Raw genomic sequence first — 21,173 nt, forward strand, 5'->3', positions numbered from 1 at the left:
GGAGAAAAGTGTTTAAAAACCCTTTAGGATGCCTCCCGGTCAAATTGACCGTTTGAAAACCATTAATCGGTAACGGTCAGTTTCGAACCGTACCGACCAGTATAGGTCGGTAACGATCAAAATTTCGATCATTACCATCTGGTACAGTCCTGTATCGCCCGATACGAGGCCAAATGCTTGATACCGTCCGATGGCGGGCGGTCCACGTGTTGGTCTATTGGCTCACTGGTACGTATCGCCTGTACCGGGCGGCACAGTACGGTATTGCAAACCCTGCTTCCAGTTTTTTTATTTTGAAATGCAATATTGTTGATTTGTCAAATTAGTAATTATTTGCCTCCCTTGGTTGCATTCTCGGTCTTTGATTTTGTATCTTTGCACTGTGCTTTTAATTAGAGAGTGCATCTGTCCATACCATATACCATATTCAAGTTTCCAGTATGCTCAATTATGCATGCCTTACAACTCATAGAACAGCTGAATTGAGCAAATCTTTTGTTTGCCTGTATTAACTGAATCCTTTGTTGTAAGCGATCTTGTACTGTACCGCTACTTTAGTAAACATGACATTTAGTAGACATTTTTTGGGTAAAAATCATCATGTTCTTTGTTTTGTAGTTGGATTAGTTATGTTTATCATCTGATCTGAAGTAGTTATCTTCTATATGGAGCTTTATGACCCAGGTGTTCTTGTTTAGATTGAAAATGGCAGGTAATGACTTTGATTCACATCCTATTATTTTTTTATTTTTTATCCATCTTATTTTGGTAAAATTGACTTTTGTGCAATTTGGAGTAATTTTATTCGGGTTATTTAGACCTAGAGGACCTTGTTCTGTCTTTAAGTAGCAATGAACTTGGTTTCCATCTGATTTTGCAGCACCATACATATTTTATATCTACCGTGTTCAGTTCCCTTATATAGCCACTTATTAGTGTAAATTTGTTGGCATTTTGAAGCACTCCAAGGTACTTCATAGTTTGTAATGAATTGTGTTCAAAAAACTTAGATGGTTTACACCATGTGGATACCAAAACCGACACTAGTGTCAATACTCAGACTGCTACACCACTGATCTATAGGGTGGTATGCTGACCTGTTGCCATTGTGACAAAGGGAATGTGTATATGGTAGTACAAAACTGGTATAGTACTTATATTCGATAAATATCGGTTTTTATGTTCTGGTCTGACCAATAATTTAAACCATTGTTTACAGAATTATAATAATGATTCTAAAATTTAAGAACCTAATCAATATCTATGTAAATTACTAAATTTTACAAGATGATCGACATCACAATTTATGTTTTTGATGTATTGATTTCTTTATACTCTACTATTGTTCCAAACGGGATTCTCAGATAATGTGTTTTAACTGCTAACAGTGAAATGTCCTGTGAATGGGAAATGCCATTATTGGGTAGTGGGATGAACAGTCTGAAAGGCTCATTAATAGACTAACTTGAGTAATTTTGATGGTTGATGAAGATGGGAATGAATTATTTTGCAAGTATTTTGGAGAGTATCTTTTGGCAGAATGCAGTTGTTTAGGAATAACCTTTGTGAAGTTATAACTATTTAGGACAAGAATAAATGGTTCACCATTCAATTGGTATCTTCGGCTGGGGTGTCTTATTTCGGTGCACTGTATAATTTAATCTTTCCATTGAAAAACCACTTCTTGAGAAGCTTATGCAATGGTTGAAGTTTTGATGGGTTGATGGAGATGTTGGTAAGGATGAACAAGTTACTTATGGTTTTCCTCGTTGCGAACCATATCTTCAGGATTTTTGTATTCTATTGTCCCTTGTACTGGAACTTTACAATTATGATGTTAGCTGAATTAATGTGCAAATGACTGGTAATGGCTTGGAATGGTTTTTGTTTATTTTTTATTTATTTCTTTTTTTGAAATTTGTGTTTTGGTTATCACCGAATGACAGCCAAACGATTTTGATTCTGAAGCTTTCTCCAGCTTGTCGCCTTCTTAAGTCTATTAATTTCGACTACTGGAATCATACCTGTTCTCTTCCAGATCGATACAGGTTTAGTACATGTTGTGTAGCAATACATGGTTTTGGGTGGCATGATGGGTGGTAATTTGTAGATACCTAGATCCATGGAAGAAACCATCCCTCATCCACTGAATACAGTAGCGGAGAAACCTTAGCTTATCAGTTTTTTCTATTTAACATTGTTTCCTGCTGCTTTGAATCTGTTTTATCATGCTAGAGTAGACTATTGGGTTTGCTTGATATTTAGCTGCTTCCAATTTTTTTGGATGGAATTCATTTGTTACTGTCAATCATAGAGCAGTTATGTCATTCTTGTCAACAGTTGCTGTAGCCCAAGTGTTTCTTGTTGTCATACCTGCATCTTTTTTCTTCTTTCTGGTATCACTCTTCAGTCTAAATTCTCTGCTTAGTCCAAGCTCTTCTGGGTTCTGTTCATGATTCCTGCCTCTAGAGGCCAATGGTTTCGTCTTTTCTTTTTCTTGATTGATTATCTTCAGTTTTAAGGATGGATAACAGAAGACTGTAAGCTTATTGTATAGTTGTAAGCTTTCATTACTCGTTTTGACAGCTGCACATGCTATTGTATTGTGTGGATCGTGCATCTGGATTTGATTGCAATAGCAAGTGATGTATCAGATTGTTTCTCTCTTTCCTAAATTTAGTTTGTGCAGCTCCACCATCCTTGTGGTGACAGGCATTCATGGTCCTCTTTTGGATGCACTGTTTGAAAATTTAGCGGTATTTTTTTTCCATTTACTGATGGTTATTTGTATTTGTGCATGATAGACTGATCAAGGATTTATTTCTTCTCTTTTTTTTCCGCTTGACTTATCCCCTGTAAGTTTGTGACTAAAATGGTAGTCAGTAAATTTTGTTGACCTTGCCCTTTGTAATTGTAATTATCCAAGTACATGTTATGTTCCGATCAATAGTGTTTGCCCTACAATGTGAATAAAATGTTGCTTTGGATGACATGAAAAACTTGGATACTGCGAATCCTGCTCTAATGTTGTGGTACTTCTCTACTCTATTTTCCATCTATTCGGAGAAGCAACTGCTTTATGACATGAAGTTCATAATGAACATGTAAAAGATGGGGTGTTGGTATCAACAAAAGCATTGATTATTTGCATTTAGTCATTGGGTTCCCTAGTTATGTCACTGGTTGTGGTTTAATTTAATATCTTGTTTCTCCTTGGTTGAGGATGTTGACTCGTATTGGATCAATTGTATTAGCAAAGCCCAGAAAAAAATTATATCACATAGATAATTTCATTTTGCTGTAAAATTGAATAATTACTATTAAAAGAAGTGTAAATTCTTTTACATTTTCTAATCAGGTTGGATAGTTAATTAACTGGATGAGGTTGATTCATTTATGATGCTTTTATTAATTTCAAAATCTAGTTGAATTGGAAATCAAAAGACGGGAATAGTATATGATATTGACGGAGGCTGTTGCACTGGCGCTTGGTATACTCGCGAAAGGTCTGCATCTTTATCGTCTGTCCGAACTGTTCAATGATTTGTGAAGAGTGTGGGGTTTTTCGCAGGACCCAACTCACTGAATTGAAATGCGGAGCTCGGTCATTGGCAGAAAATGGTGCACCATGTGACCGCCCAGAGTAAGCTTCTCCTCGCACTCATCGCGAGAATTTTTTTTGTTTCAAGATATTGTCATGGAATCTTTTTTATCATCTTAAGTTGAATAGAGAGTGATGTAAGTAGATCTTGAAAATATGGAATCGACTCATCATGCCACAACACAATCAGATCCATCAAGTTGAATAGAAAAACGTTGTGATATTGGCAATTGGAAGAAAAAAAAGGATAATGGATATAATGGATGGGATGAATGAAAAAGTCCCTCGACTTTTATGTTGAATGCAATGATTTTTTTTTAGCAAGTTTATGTTTTTGCTACACGACATATTTGAACTCCATTGTGAAGTCCTCGACTTCAATAGCAAGTATTTTATTTTATTTTTCCTTTGATGGGTTAGCGAAAATATGGAATTACTTATACTGTAAACTTTTGTTGTTCAGTGTCTAGTAAAAGGGGGGTTGTATCTGAAGTACAGTGGTCTGCCTGGCTAATACTAATGTTGGCAAGTAAGCTTATAGTTTGTTGTTTTAAGTGGAAATCTTGCATGTCAGAAATTTGGAGATGCTAATTCTGATGCTATTATATTCTTTTTCTAAGTCTCTTGGTAATGAAATTTGTAGCCTTGATTTCACTAGATCTCTTAAATATATAGTTAACAGCCTCGAAGCCTTGATTCAACTTCTTTTTCTCCTAAGAGTGGTAATCTCCAAATTATAGAGTTCAATTATGAACTGTGTTGGTCCAGAATGCACTGATGAAATTGTTGTCCTACTCATTCGGAGGATACATTATGTCCTAGTTCATTCGGTGCATGCCTATTCTAGGATGCTTGATATGCTTCCATTATATTGTGAAAACTAACTGTTGAATTAATTTTTTACTGGAGGATTGGTAGTCCAATTTCTATGTGACAATATAAATTGAGATTTCTGGGAGACATTGAACAAAGAAGCTTCCCAGAGAGCTCTGTTTGCTTTGGGGAAGAGGAGGTGCTCGACATGCAAGATGTGACTCTTCTCTAGCTTTCCAGGTGGCCTCACTGGAGACGTCAATGTAAATGAAGATGGCATCACTATTCGTGTTGGTAGGTACTCAGATGAAGGTATTAACCTTGTTATGGATAGAGACCTTGGTATGGATGGAAAGCTCAAAGATGCGAGGTGGAAATTTGAGGTCCAGAAAAGATGGCCGCTAGCTTATTTATATCTGCTGAAAAATATTTGTGGGGTTACTTTCGACCCTCCAATCTCCTTTTGGGCTAATTGCCTAACGTGGTCTGCGTTTATACTTACTGTGAAACAAGGGAAACAAACAAACTTGGAACAATATACAGATGTTTTATGTATGATGCAGACAAAACGTTGATGACTTTCTCCAGGAATTTTGGCAATGGTAACGACTTCTGGTGCTCAAATGCCAGAGGCAAGAGCAATTCTTCTCATGAAATGCACTAGTCCAGGATGAGTAGTGCTCAAAGATGGCTCGAGTACAAGAGGTGTTGAACTTTCTGATCAAGCATTTGTGGAATCGACGTATGTGCTCATGAAATGCAGCCATAGAATTGTGCTGATTCAGTTTTAACATGTTGATAATATGCTTGGCTCGAGTACAAGAGGTGTTGAACTTTCTGATCAAGCATTTGTGGAATCGACGTATGTGCTCATGAAATGCAGCCATAGAATTGTGCTGATTCAGTTTTAACATGTTGATAATATGCTTGGCTCGAGTACAAGAGGTGTTGAACTTTCTGATCAAGCATTTGTGGAATCGACGTATGTGCTCATGAAATGCAGCCATAGAATTGTGCTGATTCAGTTTTAACATGTTGATAATATGCTTTCAGTGTTTCCTGTGTGCCATCTCTTTTTTGGTGTCTATCAACGTATGTTTATGTGCATTTTCTGGAATCGAAATGATTAGAGATAAAAGGTCAGCAGTGACATTGAGCATAGTTGTGTGTATTATGACTCGGGCCTGATAGGCTAATTGGCCTATCGATTTCATTTGGTCTAAATCACTGATCAAATGCTTAAGCTAAAGTTGATAGTAGTACACTCATCAGACCTAAGTCAATCTTAATCCTGTCCATTTTCGATGTGGGATTAATCAGGGGCGTTATAATCACTCACATTTAAAGGCATGATGTTTTCGTCAAGTCTCAATATAATCCAGATCAAACTCTAGCATAGTGCATCTGATACCAAATATTATGACCCGAGCTTGATGGGCTAACTGGCCTATCAACTTCGTTTGGTCTAAATCACTGATCAAAATGCTTAAGCTGAAGTTGATAGTAGTACACTCATCAGATCCTTTTAAGTCAATCTTAATGTTGTTCACTTTCAATGTGGGATTAATCAGGGATGTTACAGTGTATGCATCACATGTAGATCCTCCGTGGCCATCGTGATGGTCTCCAACTTGATCTAAAATCGTTACCAATTTTTTTTTTATATTTTTTCCAACACAAGGATGTTTTTAAGAGATTATTTATTTAGACAAGTTTTATTAAGATATCTTCTACGGTATGCAAGAGGGGGTTAATTATATATTATCTTCTGTATTCCTATTCCTATTAGTATTGTGGTTTTGTATTTAGAAAATTTATATTGAGATTTTTATAATTTTAAAAATAAAATAAATAGGTATATTTATTGTAATATTATATTAACGAAAAATATAGCACGTGATATTAGATAAAAAAAAGATAATTTTAAATTTTTATTTTTTATATGTAATATAATAAAATTATTTTTTTATCAGTAAATTTGTGAAAAAAAAATATATCTATTATTTTTATATGAAATCAACACATGTATTGTGTGTTATGTATTACAGGGCGACGAGTGTCTGGACACCGGTATCAGGACAAATGGAAAATGAGGAAAGATGCATTGTATTTGATTCAGCATTTGAAAGGAAAATATTATTATGGAAAAATATAAAAGTAACCATCGCGATCACCAGGAAATCGAATGGTTGCACCCGACACACCACACCATAAAGGGAAATCGAATCGGCGAAAGAAACCCCAGCAACCGAGCCGAAACCGGGGCAGCGAAGAACACAAAACCTAGTTGGTTAACCCCACGTTCCCCCTTCGATCTCCCGCACGAGAAGGATGGACATGGAGCGGAAGCAATCCGAGCTCATCGACCACTTCGTGAAGCGAGCGACCGCACTGGACGCAGCCGCTCCCCTCGCCGACCTAATTCTTGAGGCCACTGCTCATCCTTCGCTCTTTGCCTTCTCCGAGATCCTCTCTGTCCCCGACCTTGCGAAGGTTACATCCCTCGATCCCCCACCGTCCCTTCTCTAACCCTAGTTTGGTTTCGCTAACTAGTCAATGCCCGATTTATTATTATTATTATTATTACTATTACTACTACTACTACTTTTGAATCTTGAGACTGGTTTGATCTTCCGTGCAGCTGAAGGGAACGCAGTATGCGTCGTCTTTGTATGTGCTTCGCTTGTTCGCCTGCGGCACATGGAGCGACTACAAATGTAAGCGTTTTGCCATTAGCTTGGCGTCCCGTCAGACAGATTTAATGTGTTGCATTAATTTTTTAGGGCTTCTTGGAATTCCTCTTAACGGTGGATGCATTTATACTATACAGGATTAGTGTATCACGTCAAAATGATTTTGTTGGGCTTAATTACTATGCAAACCTAGAGAATGTCATAAATCATCTTTTCTTTTTTTGTCCTTTCTTGTGTGTAGAAACATTCCCTCTTATGTATAGTTGATATGAGGACATTGTGAGCGTAACTATTCCAAGGTGGTTATCATTTCTGAAGAAAACGTCATTAAATAGTATGAAACCTATTTATTTATGATATAGCATCCAGTTTAATTATACTTAGGCATATGTAACAGTACAAGTTTCTTGACATGCATGCTGCATTTTGTTTTTGGGGACTGTAATTGACAACATTGATGAATTGTTGCTTTAATCATGTGCACTCACCTTGAGGTGAGCATGTGGGTATATTGAATTTAGATATACTTATTTCGGATCTATGGTGTATTGAGCACATGACAACTTGTCGTCCTGTTCTTAATGAGAGCTCTATTTATGCTCTCTGCCTGAATATCATTTCCATGTTAAAAAAGGTTGACGCTAATCATAGTTGTACTTTTGTATAATGCACAATGTTGTATAAAAAAAAAATATTCCCAATTTAAGTTGGAGTAATGTGCCCTTATTTTAGGTAATGCTGGTAGCCTTCCAGCACTAGTCCCTGATCAAGTTCGTAAGCTGAAGCAGCTAACTGTGTTGACATTGGCCGAGACAGAAAAGGTACTTGTGACTTATGAGCTTGTTGTTTTTTTTATCTTGTTATACTTCAATGAGGACAATTTCTTGCATGATAGAGACAGGCTATATGTCAGACTTTGTATTTCACCTCACAAGATCCTTTTGTTGGCATCTTCTCACCTTTTGTTGGTTCTGTTGCTGTTTAATTTTTGGTTATTTTACTGCACTGTCAATAGACGTTTTTCCATGGGTAGTATAGGTTATTCTTAATGAGAAACTCCTGGTTGATTCTTTAGTTTTCTCTATATGCATGATCTATTAGTTGATCATATTTGACATTATGCAGGCATTATTTGGTAGTATATATTTGTAAATCCAACAATAACTTGTAGCTATAAAGAATTTATTTTTTAAAAAATACTTTTGGACCTTACAAAGGTAATTCCTAGTGATTGTTGCAAAAAACACAAATAAAAGTGATTAACAATGCTAATACATGATAGATAATCACACTCATAATAGGTCAAGATACTAAAAATATTCACCCAACATATGATACCAACTCAAGCCAGTTACTGATATAAATATGTACCATTATTATACTGGCATAATGAAAGATTTATACTTAATATTTCAAAGGCCTAATTAACTCACCATCTGTCGAATGGCCTAAAATAAAATAGAGCTATGTGTGGGCAAGTGAAGTTAAGGTTATAGGTGTGTGCATCGTTTAACATAATGACCATACTAGTCTCATGTAATGCAATGACAGTATATTTTATAATATAATCTAATAAAATATGCCACACTGGTGGTCAACAATTCATAGATCAATTTGGGGGGTATATACACATATGATGTATGGACATATCCACAGACGAATACAAATCAGTCTACATGGATTCTGTATTGGGATTGTACAAAGGCCCCAGCATGGATGCATCTACAGACAAGAACAAATCGGTCTACATGGATTTTGTATAGGGATTGTACAAGGTCTCAGCTCATCGACATTGACGTGCTCCTTCAGTTGGTGGTCTCCGTAATTCATAGCGGTAGAAAAATATAGATCATGTCAGATATGGTCAACCTTGCATCCGAAGTCATAGACAACCTTTCAGTTCCTCCACCCCTTTCCCTTTTGCTGCCTTTGGTATAAGCTGCCACTAGAAGGCTGCCTTTGTTTATGATCGGCATCCTGAATGGCACGAGTGAAATACTGTGTTTTGATGATGTCTCTATAAGTGCCCAAATTAAGGGATGTGGGACCATCACAATGTCCTTCATCAGTACTGCCATCACTGTTGTAATTGTGAATTTGATGGAGCATAAGGCCAAGATCAGAAGACGTCTCATGACTTTCCTCAAATTGCTACTCATCAGTGACATCTGTTGGTTGGCTGTGATGACTGACCTTTAATCGTTGCCTTGGAGGATTGATTGGCATCCTAATGACACAAGTGAAGTGCTGCCCCTTTGTTTGCATGACGTCTCTATAACTGCCCAAATTAAGGGATGTGGAACTATCACAATGTCCATCATTACTTCCATCACTGTTGTGAATTTGATGGAGCATAAGGACAAGATCAGCAGGATAAGTCTCATGACCTTCCACAAATTGCTACTCATCATTGATATCTAAATTGTTGGTTGGCTGTGATGACTGACCTTTAATCCTTGCCTTGGAGGATTGCCTCTTTGGGCCCCCCCTAATGCTAGGCAGTCAACTGTTGCATCATGATCTTATTCATGTCTTGTCTCACATGCTGAGAAGTTCAAGTATTTAGTTCAAAGCATCCTATAATGTTGATATGTGATGTCATCAAGTAGTAGATCCTTTAGTTTTGCTGCTGCTTCATGGCCAATCATCGTGAGATTTGCCTCGCCTTATATAATTCATTAATTGGATGACGCTTGCCTTCGTCCTCTTGATGCTCTTAATTTCCATATACACTGATGTACAATATAATATATACACTAACTACATTCATCTTATGAAATGCAAACATTCTATAGATTAGGGCAAAAGTTGACCAATATCGCTCACACCTCAGGAAAAGGTGACTTTTGGTCCGATCTACATTGTAAATATCTTCCATTGAGGTGCAGATCCTCCATACTATGGTTACTGAGTTGTACTTTTTGGTTCCAACTTGAATAATAAAATAGCTAGTAGTATTTATGTTGACCCATCAGCGGTTTTACCGAAGTTGGTAATGTATCATCCATTAATTTTAGTTAACTCACTAAGGTCACTCCGGCAATGTGTTCCTGTTTGTTGCCATAGTTTGTGATGTTGTCCAATTCTGATATGACAAACCCAATTGGCATTGGTATCATCCAAGGCTGATTTTGCTGATTTTTGGATCATATACTGGAACTTATTTTGAGTCAGTTAAACTTAACCATAGTTGGCTGATTGTGGCTAATCTTAACCAAGTTGAGAGGCACAAAAGAAGAAAAAAAAGTGGGGAGCATGGTGACTTTTGGTCAATTCTAGCCAATTTGATGACCGCCTCATCTGCTGGTCATCATTTGTTAGCAATTTGTTCCGTCGTCAAAGATCACAGTCGCCAATGCCTCAAAGTTATTGGATATACATATATCATATTATTTACTATCAAAAGTTACATACTGAATCTCTTAATGTAATTGTGGTGTTAGTATGCTGATATCTATTGTTTTGGTGGTTGTTAGGTATTGCCTTATGACCAACTCATGGAAGAACTTGATGTTTCAAATGTTAGGGAGCTTGAAGACTTCCTCATCAATGAGTGCATGTATGCGGTATGTATTTGCAGGATGCATTGATTGAATGAAACTTTATGGTTTTTAGATATACCATTGTTCCTATCAATTCATGGACTTTAGCAAGTATTTTGGAAATATTATTTCAGACATAAATATAATTATATCTATAAATTGTGAGGGTTTAGAAAATGTTGTTGTTAAGCCATATGCTTATGCTATTTTTGTGGTTCTTGAAGGGTATTGTAAGAGGAAAACTTGATCAGTTGCGCCGGTGCTTCGAGGTTGGAAAATGTGTTGTTTTGTCAATCTTTATGATCTTTTGTTAGAAAACAAATTTAATGCTTAACCCAATCTGGTTCCTTTTCTGTTTTATACAGGTGCAGTTTGCAGCTGGAAGGGATCTTAGACCTGAACAGCTAGACAACATGATTCAGACATTAAGTGACTGGTAATTTTCTACATAATTATATACATTTTATTATTTTAATATTGAACATTCAACTATGAAAAGTGCTACATGCGCTCTTTGAAGGACAAATCTCACTCTTAGCAAGAATGGCATTGATTTTGAGAGATGAGAGGAAGACTAAGGAGCTATTTTTTATGGCGGTTATCGGTTGGGCTAATTTGTTTGAATCAAACATTACATTTTAGTCTCTCTCTCTCTCTCTCTCTCTCTCTCTCTCTCTCTCTATATATATATATATATATATATATATATATATATATATATATGTATATGTATATGCATATGTGTATATATGTGTGGGTGTGTTGACATTGATGGGCTTTAAGGGTTAAAGGGTACCATGAAAGATGTAAACTGTATTTCCATCAAACTAAAATTATGTCAGTTGCTTAAATAGTTGGCTCATAATTGGGCAATAATCAATTTGAAGTTTGAAATTGATCATGCGCCTTTTGTTCATCTTGCCAAACATGGATGTTTGACAAACAAGCACCATCTCAGACTCGGGTTATGTAGAATGCCTCATTGAAGCTTGGGGTTCCTACTTGCAAGAATGCATTGATGAGGCATTAGAAGTGGACTCAACAGTGTCCTCCCCAATACCTAAAATGGACTCTTGAGTTCGTTAGTGTAGAAGAGTAAAAGCAGGAGTGAGGCAGTCAGATGGGAAGTAATAAGAGTTCATGCACTATTTGTATAAGTTCATTTATATCTTGCATTATTGTACGGTTTGACAGACTTAATGGGCTGGCAGTGATGATTGACATCCCCAATGTGTGTGAGATATGGCTTATTAATTTGATGAGGTTGGCCCATTAATGACTTGATTAGATCAAAATTAATAATTGAGGTGGCTAGTTAATGCTGCCAGTAATGCTTTAGTGCCTGACCTGTGGCATCCTAAAGTGATTGGTCAAGTAGGTTTTTCTTCTGATGGTTCCCATCTGAAATAAAGATGACTTTGGTTTCCTAACATGGTGCTAAAAATTTAGGGATTTGTTCTAAGAGGTCTTGTTTAATTAACAAATGTTGAATGGTCTTGTTACTACAAGAATTAGGTAAAAGCTTCTCTTTTGAATATTTTCCATGCTTAGGAAAGGGAAGGTCTGGTTATGTTGTCAACTGAAGACTAGAATCAATGATTTAAAAAGCGCTAGGCGCCAAAAGGCGCCAAGGTCCAAAAACGCCCGAGGCGCTAGGCGCTCGCCCGAGCGAAGCGAGGCGCTAAAATATAAAAAATATATAATATAATTAATAAATATAATTATTTAAAATTTTAAATAAAATATAAAAATATATAATATAATTAATAAATATAATCACATTAACAGTATAAACCTGCTGACGGAGAAACGAGGAAGCAGTAGCGAGCGGCGGCAGCGGCGACAGCAGCAGCGGCGAGCGGCAGTGGGAAAGGGAGCGGGAGCTGCGAGCAGCGACAACGGCGAGCAGCGGCAACGGGAGCAGGAGCGACGAGCAGCAGGAGGCGCGAGCGGCGACAAAGGCAGCGTTTGCGAGCAGCGACAGCGGCGAGTGGCGACAACGGCAGCGTTTGCGAGCAGCGACAGCGGCGAGCAGCGAGATCGGGATCGGGATCGGGAGCGGCAGCGGGTTAGGGTTGGGTAAGGGTTATATCGGTTTAGTTGGTTCGATTGAACCAACTAATAACCGAAACAGGATCGAACCAGACCTAAAATCCTGGTTCGGTCGCCTTGGTTTACCCAGGCGCTCGCCCGAAGCGCCCAACGCCTGGGCTCGGGCGAGCGCCCAGGCGGCGCCTGTTTGAAGCGCGCCGCCTGGGAGATTAGCGAGGCGCTCGGGCCTCGCCTCGCCTCGCCCGAGCGCCTTTTTCAATCACTGACTAGAATGTGATCTGCATACCATGAATAACTACAAACTTTGGAGTTATCACACATTGGCTTGTAAAAAACGCTCTTAGTGCATTTGTCATTTTCTTTTAATTTTAGCCTGCCCACTACATACGAGAACATCTAGGTTCTTTGATTTTGCATGAAAAATTTGGGACCATACATGTTTTGGGTTTTTCACTTGATTTTTAATGAAACAGGTAAAACTTGAAGCCAAACTTTTACTGGGAACTTATCTAAAGATGCACTTTTCTTATTTGTTTATGTCAAATTATTTGTGAATGTAAAGATGCAAATAATTTAAGTGGAATATGGTTTCCATTTGATGAACATTCTGAAGCTATGGATTATTACATAGGTTGTATTTGCTTAAAGTTTATTAGGGTATATGATAGTGTTTTGTTTCCTGAAAGGAGGTATGTTATTTTTGAAAGTATTTAGTGTGTTTATACTATCTATCTTGAGTTGTGCCAGCTGGATGATAATTTTTTTCTGCATATCAACCATTGATTTCAGTTTGTTGTAGATCATTGCATCTTGCCAAATTGATGATTCATTTTGATGACGTAATGTCTTAGATCAAGCTCAAAAAACAAAGGTCCTTTTCTGGATGGATAAAGAAATAAACTTCCATCCCATAATAACATGTTTTCATCCCATAAAGAAATAAAGCTACTGGGATTAGATAAGATCCAAAGTTGTTTTATGTTTTGGTAATTTTTACATCAATACAAAATAAAATGTTTTTATATCAGGTAGTTTTTGGTGATTAAAAGTAGCTTTTAATGTTTTGTTTCCGACTTTCTTATATCACTACACTTAATGGAAGACCATCTTGAAAACTCGAACAAAAGGTATATAGAAGGATCTAAAATGATTCACTATCAACCATCCTGAGCGGCAGGTGTTGATACATTATTAACAGGTATGCTGTTCTGTGAGGAATATAGTTAGTCTTTCACGTAGAACTTTCTTTAAGCTAAATTTCTACAAGAAAATTAATAACTTTTCAATATTTGTAATGGAATATTTTTCTGCTGCAAAACTATTGCAATTAGAACAGTATATACATTTTGGGTAAATTGATAGGTAATTTATTCTGTTAATGCTGAATATTTACGCTGTGAAATTCTTTCTATATTTATTTTATATCCTCTTTGCCTGTCAATCTTTCAGCCCATTGTACATGAAAATCCCTGTCATGGCTTGGTAACATGATCCATTGCAATGTCTTTATAACAAACACTATGCAAAAAAAAATCATTGTACATATTTACATGATTGTTAATGACTATTACATCTTGAAAATATTACATTTGGTGGTCCAGTGAGTGAACACACTCGAAGGATGCATAGCTTACGTTTGTTGAACATTTTCATGCATTGTATTCGCTTACATCTTGGAGATATATCCTGCAGGTTGGGCACATCGGACAGTTTGCTTCATCTGATCCAAGAAAAAATCAAGTGGGCTGATATAATGAGTGAGACGAACAAGAAGCATAAGAAGGAAATTGAGGACAAGGTGGAAGAAGTGAAGAAATCTCTCAAGGTGAGCTTGATGGATTAAAAGTACTTCAAAAATTCTGAAAAAAATAATCTGATGTTAGCTTGAATGCCATTGTAAATCAGGTTTTGTTTACGTTATGCATGATGGCTGTTATAATGTGTATTTGCTCTGTTATTTCTATAAGAAAATCATATGATGGCTATATCCACAAGCATGAAAATAATTGAATTATGCATCAAACATGGCAATGCTTGTCGATGTGAAATACTTACTTGGTGGCAGAAGTTAAACACTTTAAGCAGGCCGACTTGGACTTTCGAGGCCACGAAGAGAGCTTTTCTGAATCTGGAGGAATGATGGATTATGAAGAGGACCGTGTCCGGCCTAAGAGGTAATTACTTTATATGCGTGCAACTTGTTTATTTTGAGCTGGGCATTCATGTCCCAAGCATGTTGGTGCCAGCAAAAGAAAGCATGCCAATCTGAAAGATGTTGCGAGAATAGCTGTCCTATTCCTTGTCTGTACCTGAAAATGGAATTTCCATATCAAGATAAATCAAATATGATACGAACTTCATTTTAAGAAATGATGATTGTTGTCTTGTTATATTTTCAACTTTTGTATATATATGACCACACATGGTAAGTGGCAATGGCATATGCGAAAATGTGCATTTACTATGATCTGCCTTTCCTGCTAGTTTTAATTTCTCAAGCATAATGACATTGTTTTCATCCTGTCACTTCCTGGTTTTCATCTCAGCTACATCTTTAGCTGCTACTCTTGCCCAAATACCCAGGTGGTTGGCCCAGATTCTCTGCAAACTCTTGATTCCAAATTCTGTTCATCCGGCTTGCATGTTTTGTGGGCCGTTTATTTTATTCAACTTCCTGTAGCTTTTAATTGGGTGAATCTTTTGCAAATTACCATTGCAGGAGGCGGCAGCCAATGCACAAAGAAGGTTGATCACTTGGTGTTAATTCATATTAGCCGAGGCTGACTCTCAGTTTGCTGACAGCATTTTGGAGTCGAATACCTGCTCGCAATTTGTTCTAATCTGATATCGGTGTCCATATTTGCGTCCGGTGAACTTGTTCTACTGTATTATCACCTTGTTCAAACTCGATCATCAACCCATAATCATGTTTTGCATTCATTAACATGATGGCTTCTGTGTACAAGAGTTGTACTTACTAGTTCGGTAGTTCCTCAGAAAAACCCGAATTGTATTTGTGATGTTTCCTTCTGCGGCTGCATTTGTGTAAAGAGATATAGTAGGTAAATGTTAAGACTAGCAAGCAACACAGCAAGAAACCATGAAGAGGACTTGTCCAAGCTCTTCATTCAATAAACAAAAATATGAATGGATTTCATGATACGTTCTGCTACTCCATAGTTTAAAAGCTTGAAATGGATTGGTTTAGGACTCAAGATGGGAATCTAGGCATATACAATAGCCAAGTCTCTCTTCCGAACTATCGTAAACACCTGACCCATTAAACATCGACCATGTAACCGTGAAAGAAGTTGGGCTTGATGCCTGATGAGAATGAATCACATCTTCTTCACAGAGAAGAAAAAAAATAAAACGAGAGGAAATATTAGAAAACAAAGTGACAAAACAATTTTTGAAGCTGATAAATCAAATGAATAACAAGGACAAGCAGTCACGTCATAACTAGATCAAATATTATAGCTTCACTTTGTCAGGCATTAGGAATTTGGTCCATGCTGGTGGAATAAGCTTTGTCAAATCTTGTAACAGGCAGACACCGGCCCTTGACACCTCAACATATGATGGATTCTTAGTAAAACCACCACCAGCTTAGCATATGATAAAGCAGAAAAATGGAAACCATGCGTTACAATACTTGAGTACATAAATTTACAAATCATATCTTCAAAGTTGATGAAGTGGTCGTTTGGGCAGAATGGCATCTATGAACAAAGATGGTTAGTTACCTATTACAGGCTTCTTTTCTTCATTACCAAAAGACCCATCAACTTTGGCAAATGCTTTTGTCTTGCTTGCAGATTCCTTATTCTTCAACATTGAAATAAGTGGACCATCAACTGCAATAAATATCATATTTCAATCACTCCGAGTTCGTATGACAATTGAATATAAACTGTTAATATGAATTCTAAATAGTCAACAGCGAGATGATGATAGCTTACAGACCACATTGTTCACTATACCACATAAATTTCTGAGATATGTTTAAAATGAATTCCAAATTAGACAAACCCATCACATATCACCATGTACAGCAGCAATATGCAGCTAACCAACATATTCGAACTGCATATGACATGCAGTTGCAAAAGACTGAATAAGATCACATATGACTGCACATCAATAATTTAAATTTTGCTTCAGTTATGTTTCTATTTAAAATCACTTCAAAAGTTCAATCCTTAGGACTTCCGCCAATTTTGTGTATCCATATTATCTTCTAATTATGGCCTTCTATGTTATTCGAGTTCATTGTCGACCACTTGTGTGGTAAAGAAACAATTTGTTCTTTAGATCAGTCATAGTTCTTCGATATAATTTGATGTGTGTGTGTGTGTGTGTGAAACTTGCTTTCCTATGCCTAAGTATGTTACGATGTGTTGACATCAAATCATGATCTTTAATTATATTACATGAAATATATTTCATTAGATATTTTTACAAGTTGGCAATGCTGATGCTAATATTTATATATTCTAAAATGGATACTTCATATGCATTCGCATATGAGCTTCAATCCCCATGTCTAGAGTGAACACCTTGTGACAGTCACTGTTTGCAACACCAAAAGACCTAAGTTATTTGACTTTCATTTATAAAAGTCAAAAGTTTTTCATAAGCCAAGTTGCTATTTCATTGTTTGAAGATATATGGTATTATGTTATGCTTCATTTGAAATTTCAGCTGACTCATACTTCCAATTGTATTTTACTTTATCGACTATTTATACTTGTTTTAAAAAAAAAAAAAGAAAATCTTGCAATCTGCTATTCTATTCACTATACTTTTAAAGAGGAGAATAAAATGGAAAAAAGATAACACCTTGCCACTCCAACACAACTTTAGACTCTCCCTTGATCATCTTCGGATACTGATCTATACGAGAATCTTCAAGAATCATTTCTTCAACCTAATACAGATGGAATTCAATAAACAGTACTGAGAATACAAATCTTAATATAGCACATAAATAAAATTTCTTATCATAAAAACACAAATTCTACATTGTCTACTACCTGACTAAGTTATGCTACATGCATATTTCTTCATGCACCATGTATAAACTATCATCTTAACTTAAGAACAATGTCGAACTACAGCAAAATATATAAAACATACTATTGATAGCATGAAAGAAAATATGGGGAAATAACATAAGCTGTTTAAGATTACTAAAACATTCTACAACCCTCATTTGTTGGCCACTTCATAAATAAAGAAAACTAACAACAATGAAGCAGTAAAATCACTTGGAATTAGTTATTAATAAAATGCACCTTCTTCCATAACATAGCATGCTTCCTCTCCCTTGGTCGAAGTAGCTGATCCCTTAGCCAAGAAGCAACTAACCAAGGTTCGCCTTCACGGTTCCCACATCTAATTCTCATGGCATTGTCTTGGAGAATTTCACATACCTGTTGAACCAACATTGTTTAGCAACAGAGATATAATAGCAAACTACAGTAATGATAAATGGACAAGCAAAATATATCATGTGGACATAAACAATGTGATATGGTTATTGCGAATGTCAATACTAGATTGTATGGAGTTATATACCTTATCTTTACAATAATCATATATTGACAATATATTATGAATCGGGAATGACAGAATAAAGTGCTTGAGAAAAAGTTTAAGAAATTTTGAAGATATAGCCTTCATATTAGGGGATGTAGACAAACTAACTGGATAAGAGGCATATAGACAACTCCTGCCAATGACTCATCAACTTTCAAAATCTGAGAAAAAATACAACCACAGATCGAAGGAACTATGCCAAATTGGCAGACAGCAATCTTGAGAACTAGGATGCTGTCTTATATCTACCTGGCTAAAAATGCATGCATGATTTAGTTTGCATGAGAATAACAACAGAACCATAAAAGGAGATACAGAAATGACCACAGAAAAGAACAATTCCATGATAAATAAATAGACCTGCTCGTATAGTTGCTCAGCTCGAGTTGTGAGATTCTTTTTTTGATGTATACTCCATGTAATTTTGGTTAAGCCTACAAGCTGTAGAATCATTATAAAATCAGAATGGATTTAATAAATATATTTATTCATGAAGACTGAGCTGCAATCACATACTAAACCCAAAATTGCCACCATAATGCCAACATGCTTGTAAATCCACTGGTTGACACGACATTGAAGAGGCTTACAAAGTTCAGCTAGCAAGTCTGGACATTTGAACTCTTTGCTTCTACATAAATCAAGAATGTGCAAACCTCAGATTTGATTGACTGGCAGATCAAACCAAACCAGAGGGACATAGCATTTTAATGCTGAAACATAGAGTTAGAAAAGAACCCATTCTGTGCCACCCTCGTTTCCAAGATAGACTCCACAATGTCCATCACCTTACGTTTTACAAACATAGAAGTGTCATTTTCTGAGACAATATTCTTCTTTGGCATGTGTTCGTCAATTATCTCCCTCACATCAGCGTCTTGAAACTGAAAAGCCGACTCAAACAACAGAGGTCATAGTGGTTGTTAATGAGAATGCAACTATTCATTTAACTCCACAAATAGAAGTCCTTCTATACCAGAAATCCCTACACAAGTTGCATGAAAACCATGAGGTTGGTCATGATAACAGACCCAGATTTTCCCAGGTTCATTGCACAGAACTTGCCCATATGCATTGCAAACATGCTGTTGTAGCAGCTCTGACTGCATTGCAGGATAATAATAAGTCATAAAAAAACAATATTTATTTTATAATCACTGACAAAGTTTACCCAAAATATTTAAAGCACAAAAAACATACCAGTTTCTTTGCGGTCTGATTAATGGTTCCGTCTTCGACGCATTTCCTTCCCTGTCTCTTATAACCATGAAAGCACTCCAGCTTTCCATTGGAGCACCATCCATGGGAAGGGCAAGGTTCACACAAGTCTGTGGTTATATTTGATGCTAAAAAAGATTAATTTATAGTATGTAGAATAAAACTAGAACAAGCTACAAATTGTATTTAAAGGGTAATTGGAAAGGCTCCTTATAAATATAGATCTAAATATGGAGAGATTATTTCCATGACTTGAACCCTCTCCAAAGTCACAAAGGAGCACAAAACATAGCATAGTTAAAATAAATATTCTAGAGAAAACAAGTTAAAGGTTCTGTTTATAACACTTATGAACTCTAGTATCCCTATAGATTGGCATGGTTGCAAGAATTTAAGCTTGGATGTTTTCTTTATTTTCTACACAATGAATTAGTTTACTTAAATATTATAATCCTCCAGCTGATAGTTGCTTTATCCCTCTTGAATTGGAGAAATGCCTCTCCACTTCTAACATCTACATCAATGGATCCATAGCCATTAGGCATGTGCCCTACAACTAAATAACGACTAAATGATTTATAAGATCAATCAAGAACATGTAACATTTGCACTAAAAACTAAATCCAAAACAAGGCCTGTTTAGAACTCTAAAAGCAACAACCCAAGAATTATAATTCGGAATCCAATACCCACTAAAGTGTACCACTTCGCCTGTGGTAACAGAAGCCAGCTAATGCAACAGAACTATGACCATAAATGTTCCTTTCCTCGTTTAAGAATAGTGATGCAAGCACTAGTATTTCTCATTGAATTACCTAGATTTGATGGTCCAGATGTGCCTTGTTCTTGTATTAATAAAAAAACAATATTTTAGGTAATACTGACATTTTGTAATTTCTGCTCTTGATTATGCGTGAAAAAGTAATTGCCTCAAACCGTTTTACTAAACTCTCAAGAAACCCAAAAAATCATCAGGATCAAAGGAAAATGTTATCCTACTGAAGAACATTAAAAAAAATGAATATAAGAACCTAGATTAAATCATAAGACTAGGTCAGCTCACGAAATTTGGAAGAAAAAAAATATCAAGGAAAAAGAGATCAATTGAGGGGACAAAAAAAGAAAAGACGAAGATCACCAGTGTCGGTGTCGTAAGCCACTTTGCTGCTGTCGCAGAATGACTTGGCCTGTTGATTGAAGAAGCAAACGGCGTAGTTGCAAGCAGCGGCGACCGAAGCAGCGATCCCGATGACGGCGAAGAGCTTGAGGACCTCATTCTTGGATGGGAAGAGGGTTGCAGAGGGCTCCCTCCCCAAGAACTGATGCGGCGGGGCTGCGCCTGGAGCCCTTTGTTTCGGCCGCTTCTTTGCGGTGGCGGACATCACCGGGGCAGTGTCCCTCCGCCCTAACACGTCGCTCTTAGGAACACAAAGAAGTGAGTCGCGAGTCTTAACCCGAGTTGGCCGACCACATATTACGCATAATCAGCATGTGCTACTCACGTGAAAGGGACTCCACCAAAAAGACCACCTGAAACGCACGAGTTTTAAACTTCCACGTGCAACTCACGTGAAAGGGCCTCCACCTTGAAGCCCACCCGAAGCGCACGAGTTTTGACCTGACTTGTCCAGTCTCAAGAGTATGCATGCTCGA

The 21,173-nt window shown here is 36.9% G+C and overlaps 2 protein-coding genes across 6 annotated transcripts; one reads left to right on the forward strand and one right to left on the reverse strand.

Moving 5' to 3' along the window:
* Positions 1-6,531: 6,531 nt before the first annotated feature.
* On the forward strand, positions 6,532-15,731 carry LOC135605362 (COP9 signalosome complex subunit 7-like). Of its 4 annotated transcripts, none has more exons than XM_065095361.1 (9): positions 6,532-6,907; positions 7,056-7,131; positions 7,840-7,928; positions 10,584-10,673; positions 10,874-10,918; positions 11,015-11,085; positions 14,394-14,526; positions 14,784-14,875; positions 15,421-15,731. In XM_065095361.1, exons 1-9 carry the CDS (start codon positions 6,746-6,748, stop codon positions 15,449-15,451), a joined length of 789 nt encoding a protein of 262 aa, XP_064951433.1. In that variant the 5' UTR covers positions 6,532-6,745; the 3' UTR covers positions 15,452-15,731. The 4 variants fall into 4 exon arrangements, with proteins under 4 accessions (XP_064951433.1, XP_064951452.1, XP_064951441.1 ...); XM_065095380.1 differs by having other exon boundaries at positions 6,542-6,907; positions 14,770-14,875; XM_065095369.1 differs by having other exon boundaries at positions 6,543-6,907; positions 14,787-14,875.
* Positions 15,635-20,973, reverse strand: LOC135605353 (uncharacterized). 2 transcript variants are annotated; one of them, XM_065095346.1, is made up of 10 exons: positions 20,659-20,973; positions 19,503-19,630; positions 19,292-19,405; positions 19,041-19,186; positions 18,819-18,933; positions 18,663-18,743; positions 17,999-18,136; positions 17,544-17,631; positions 16,448-16,558; positions 15,635-15,736 (listed from the first exon to the last, which is right to left on the reverse strand). In XM_065095346.1, exons 1-10 carry the CDS (start codon positions 20,900-20,902, stop codon positions 15,642-15,644), a joined length of 1,260 nt encoding a protein of 419 aa, XP_064951418.1. In that variant the 5' UTR covers positions 20,903-20,973; the 3' UTR covers positions 15,635-15,641. The 2 variants fall into 2 exon arrangements, with proteins under 2 accessions (XP_064951418.1, XP_064951423.1); XM_065095351.1 differs by lacking the exon at positions 15,635-15,736 and adding an exon at positions 16,133-16,309 and having other exon boundaries at positions 19,334-19,405; positions 20,659-20,972.
* Positions 20,974-21,173: the final 200 nt, after the last annotated feature.

Source organism: Musa acuminata, chromosome BXJ1-2 (genome assembly GCF_036884655.1).
Source record: "Musa acuminata AAA Group cultivar baxijiao chromosome BXJ1-2, Cavendish_Baxijiao_AAA, whole genome shotgun sequence".
Taxonomy (NCBI): domain Eukaryota; kingdom Viridiplantae; phylum Streptophyta; class Magnoliopsida; order Zingiberales; family Musaceae; genus Musa; species Musa acuminata.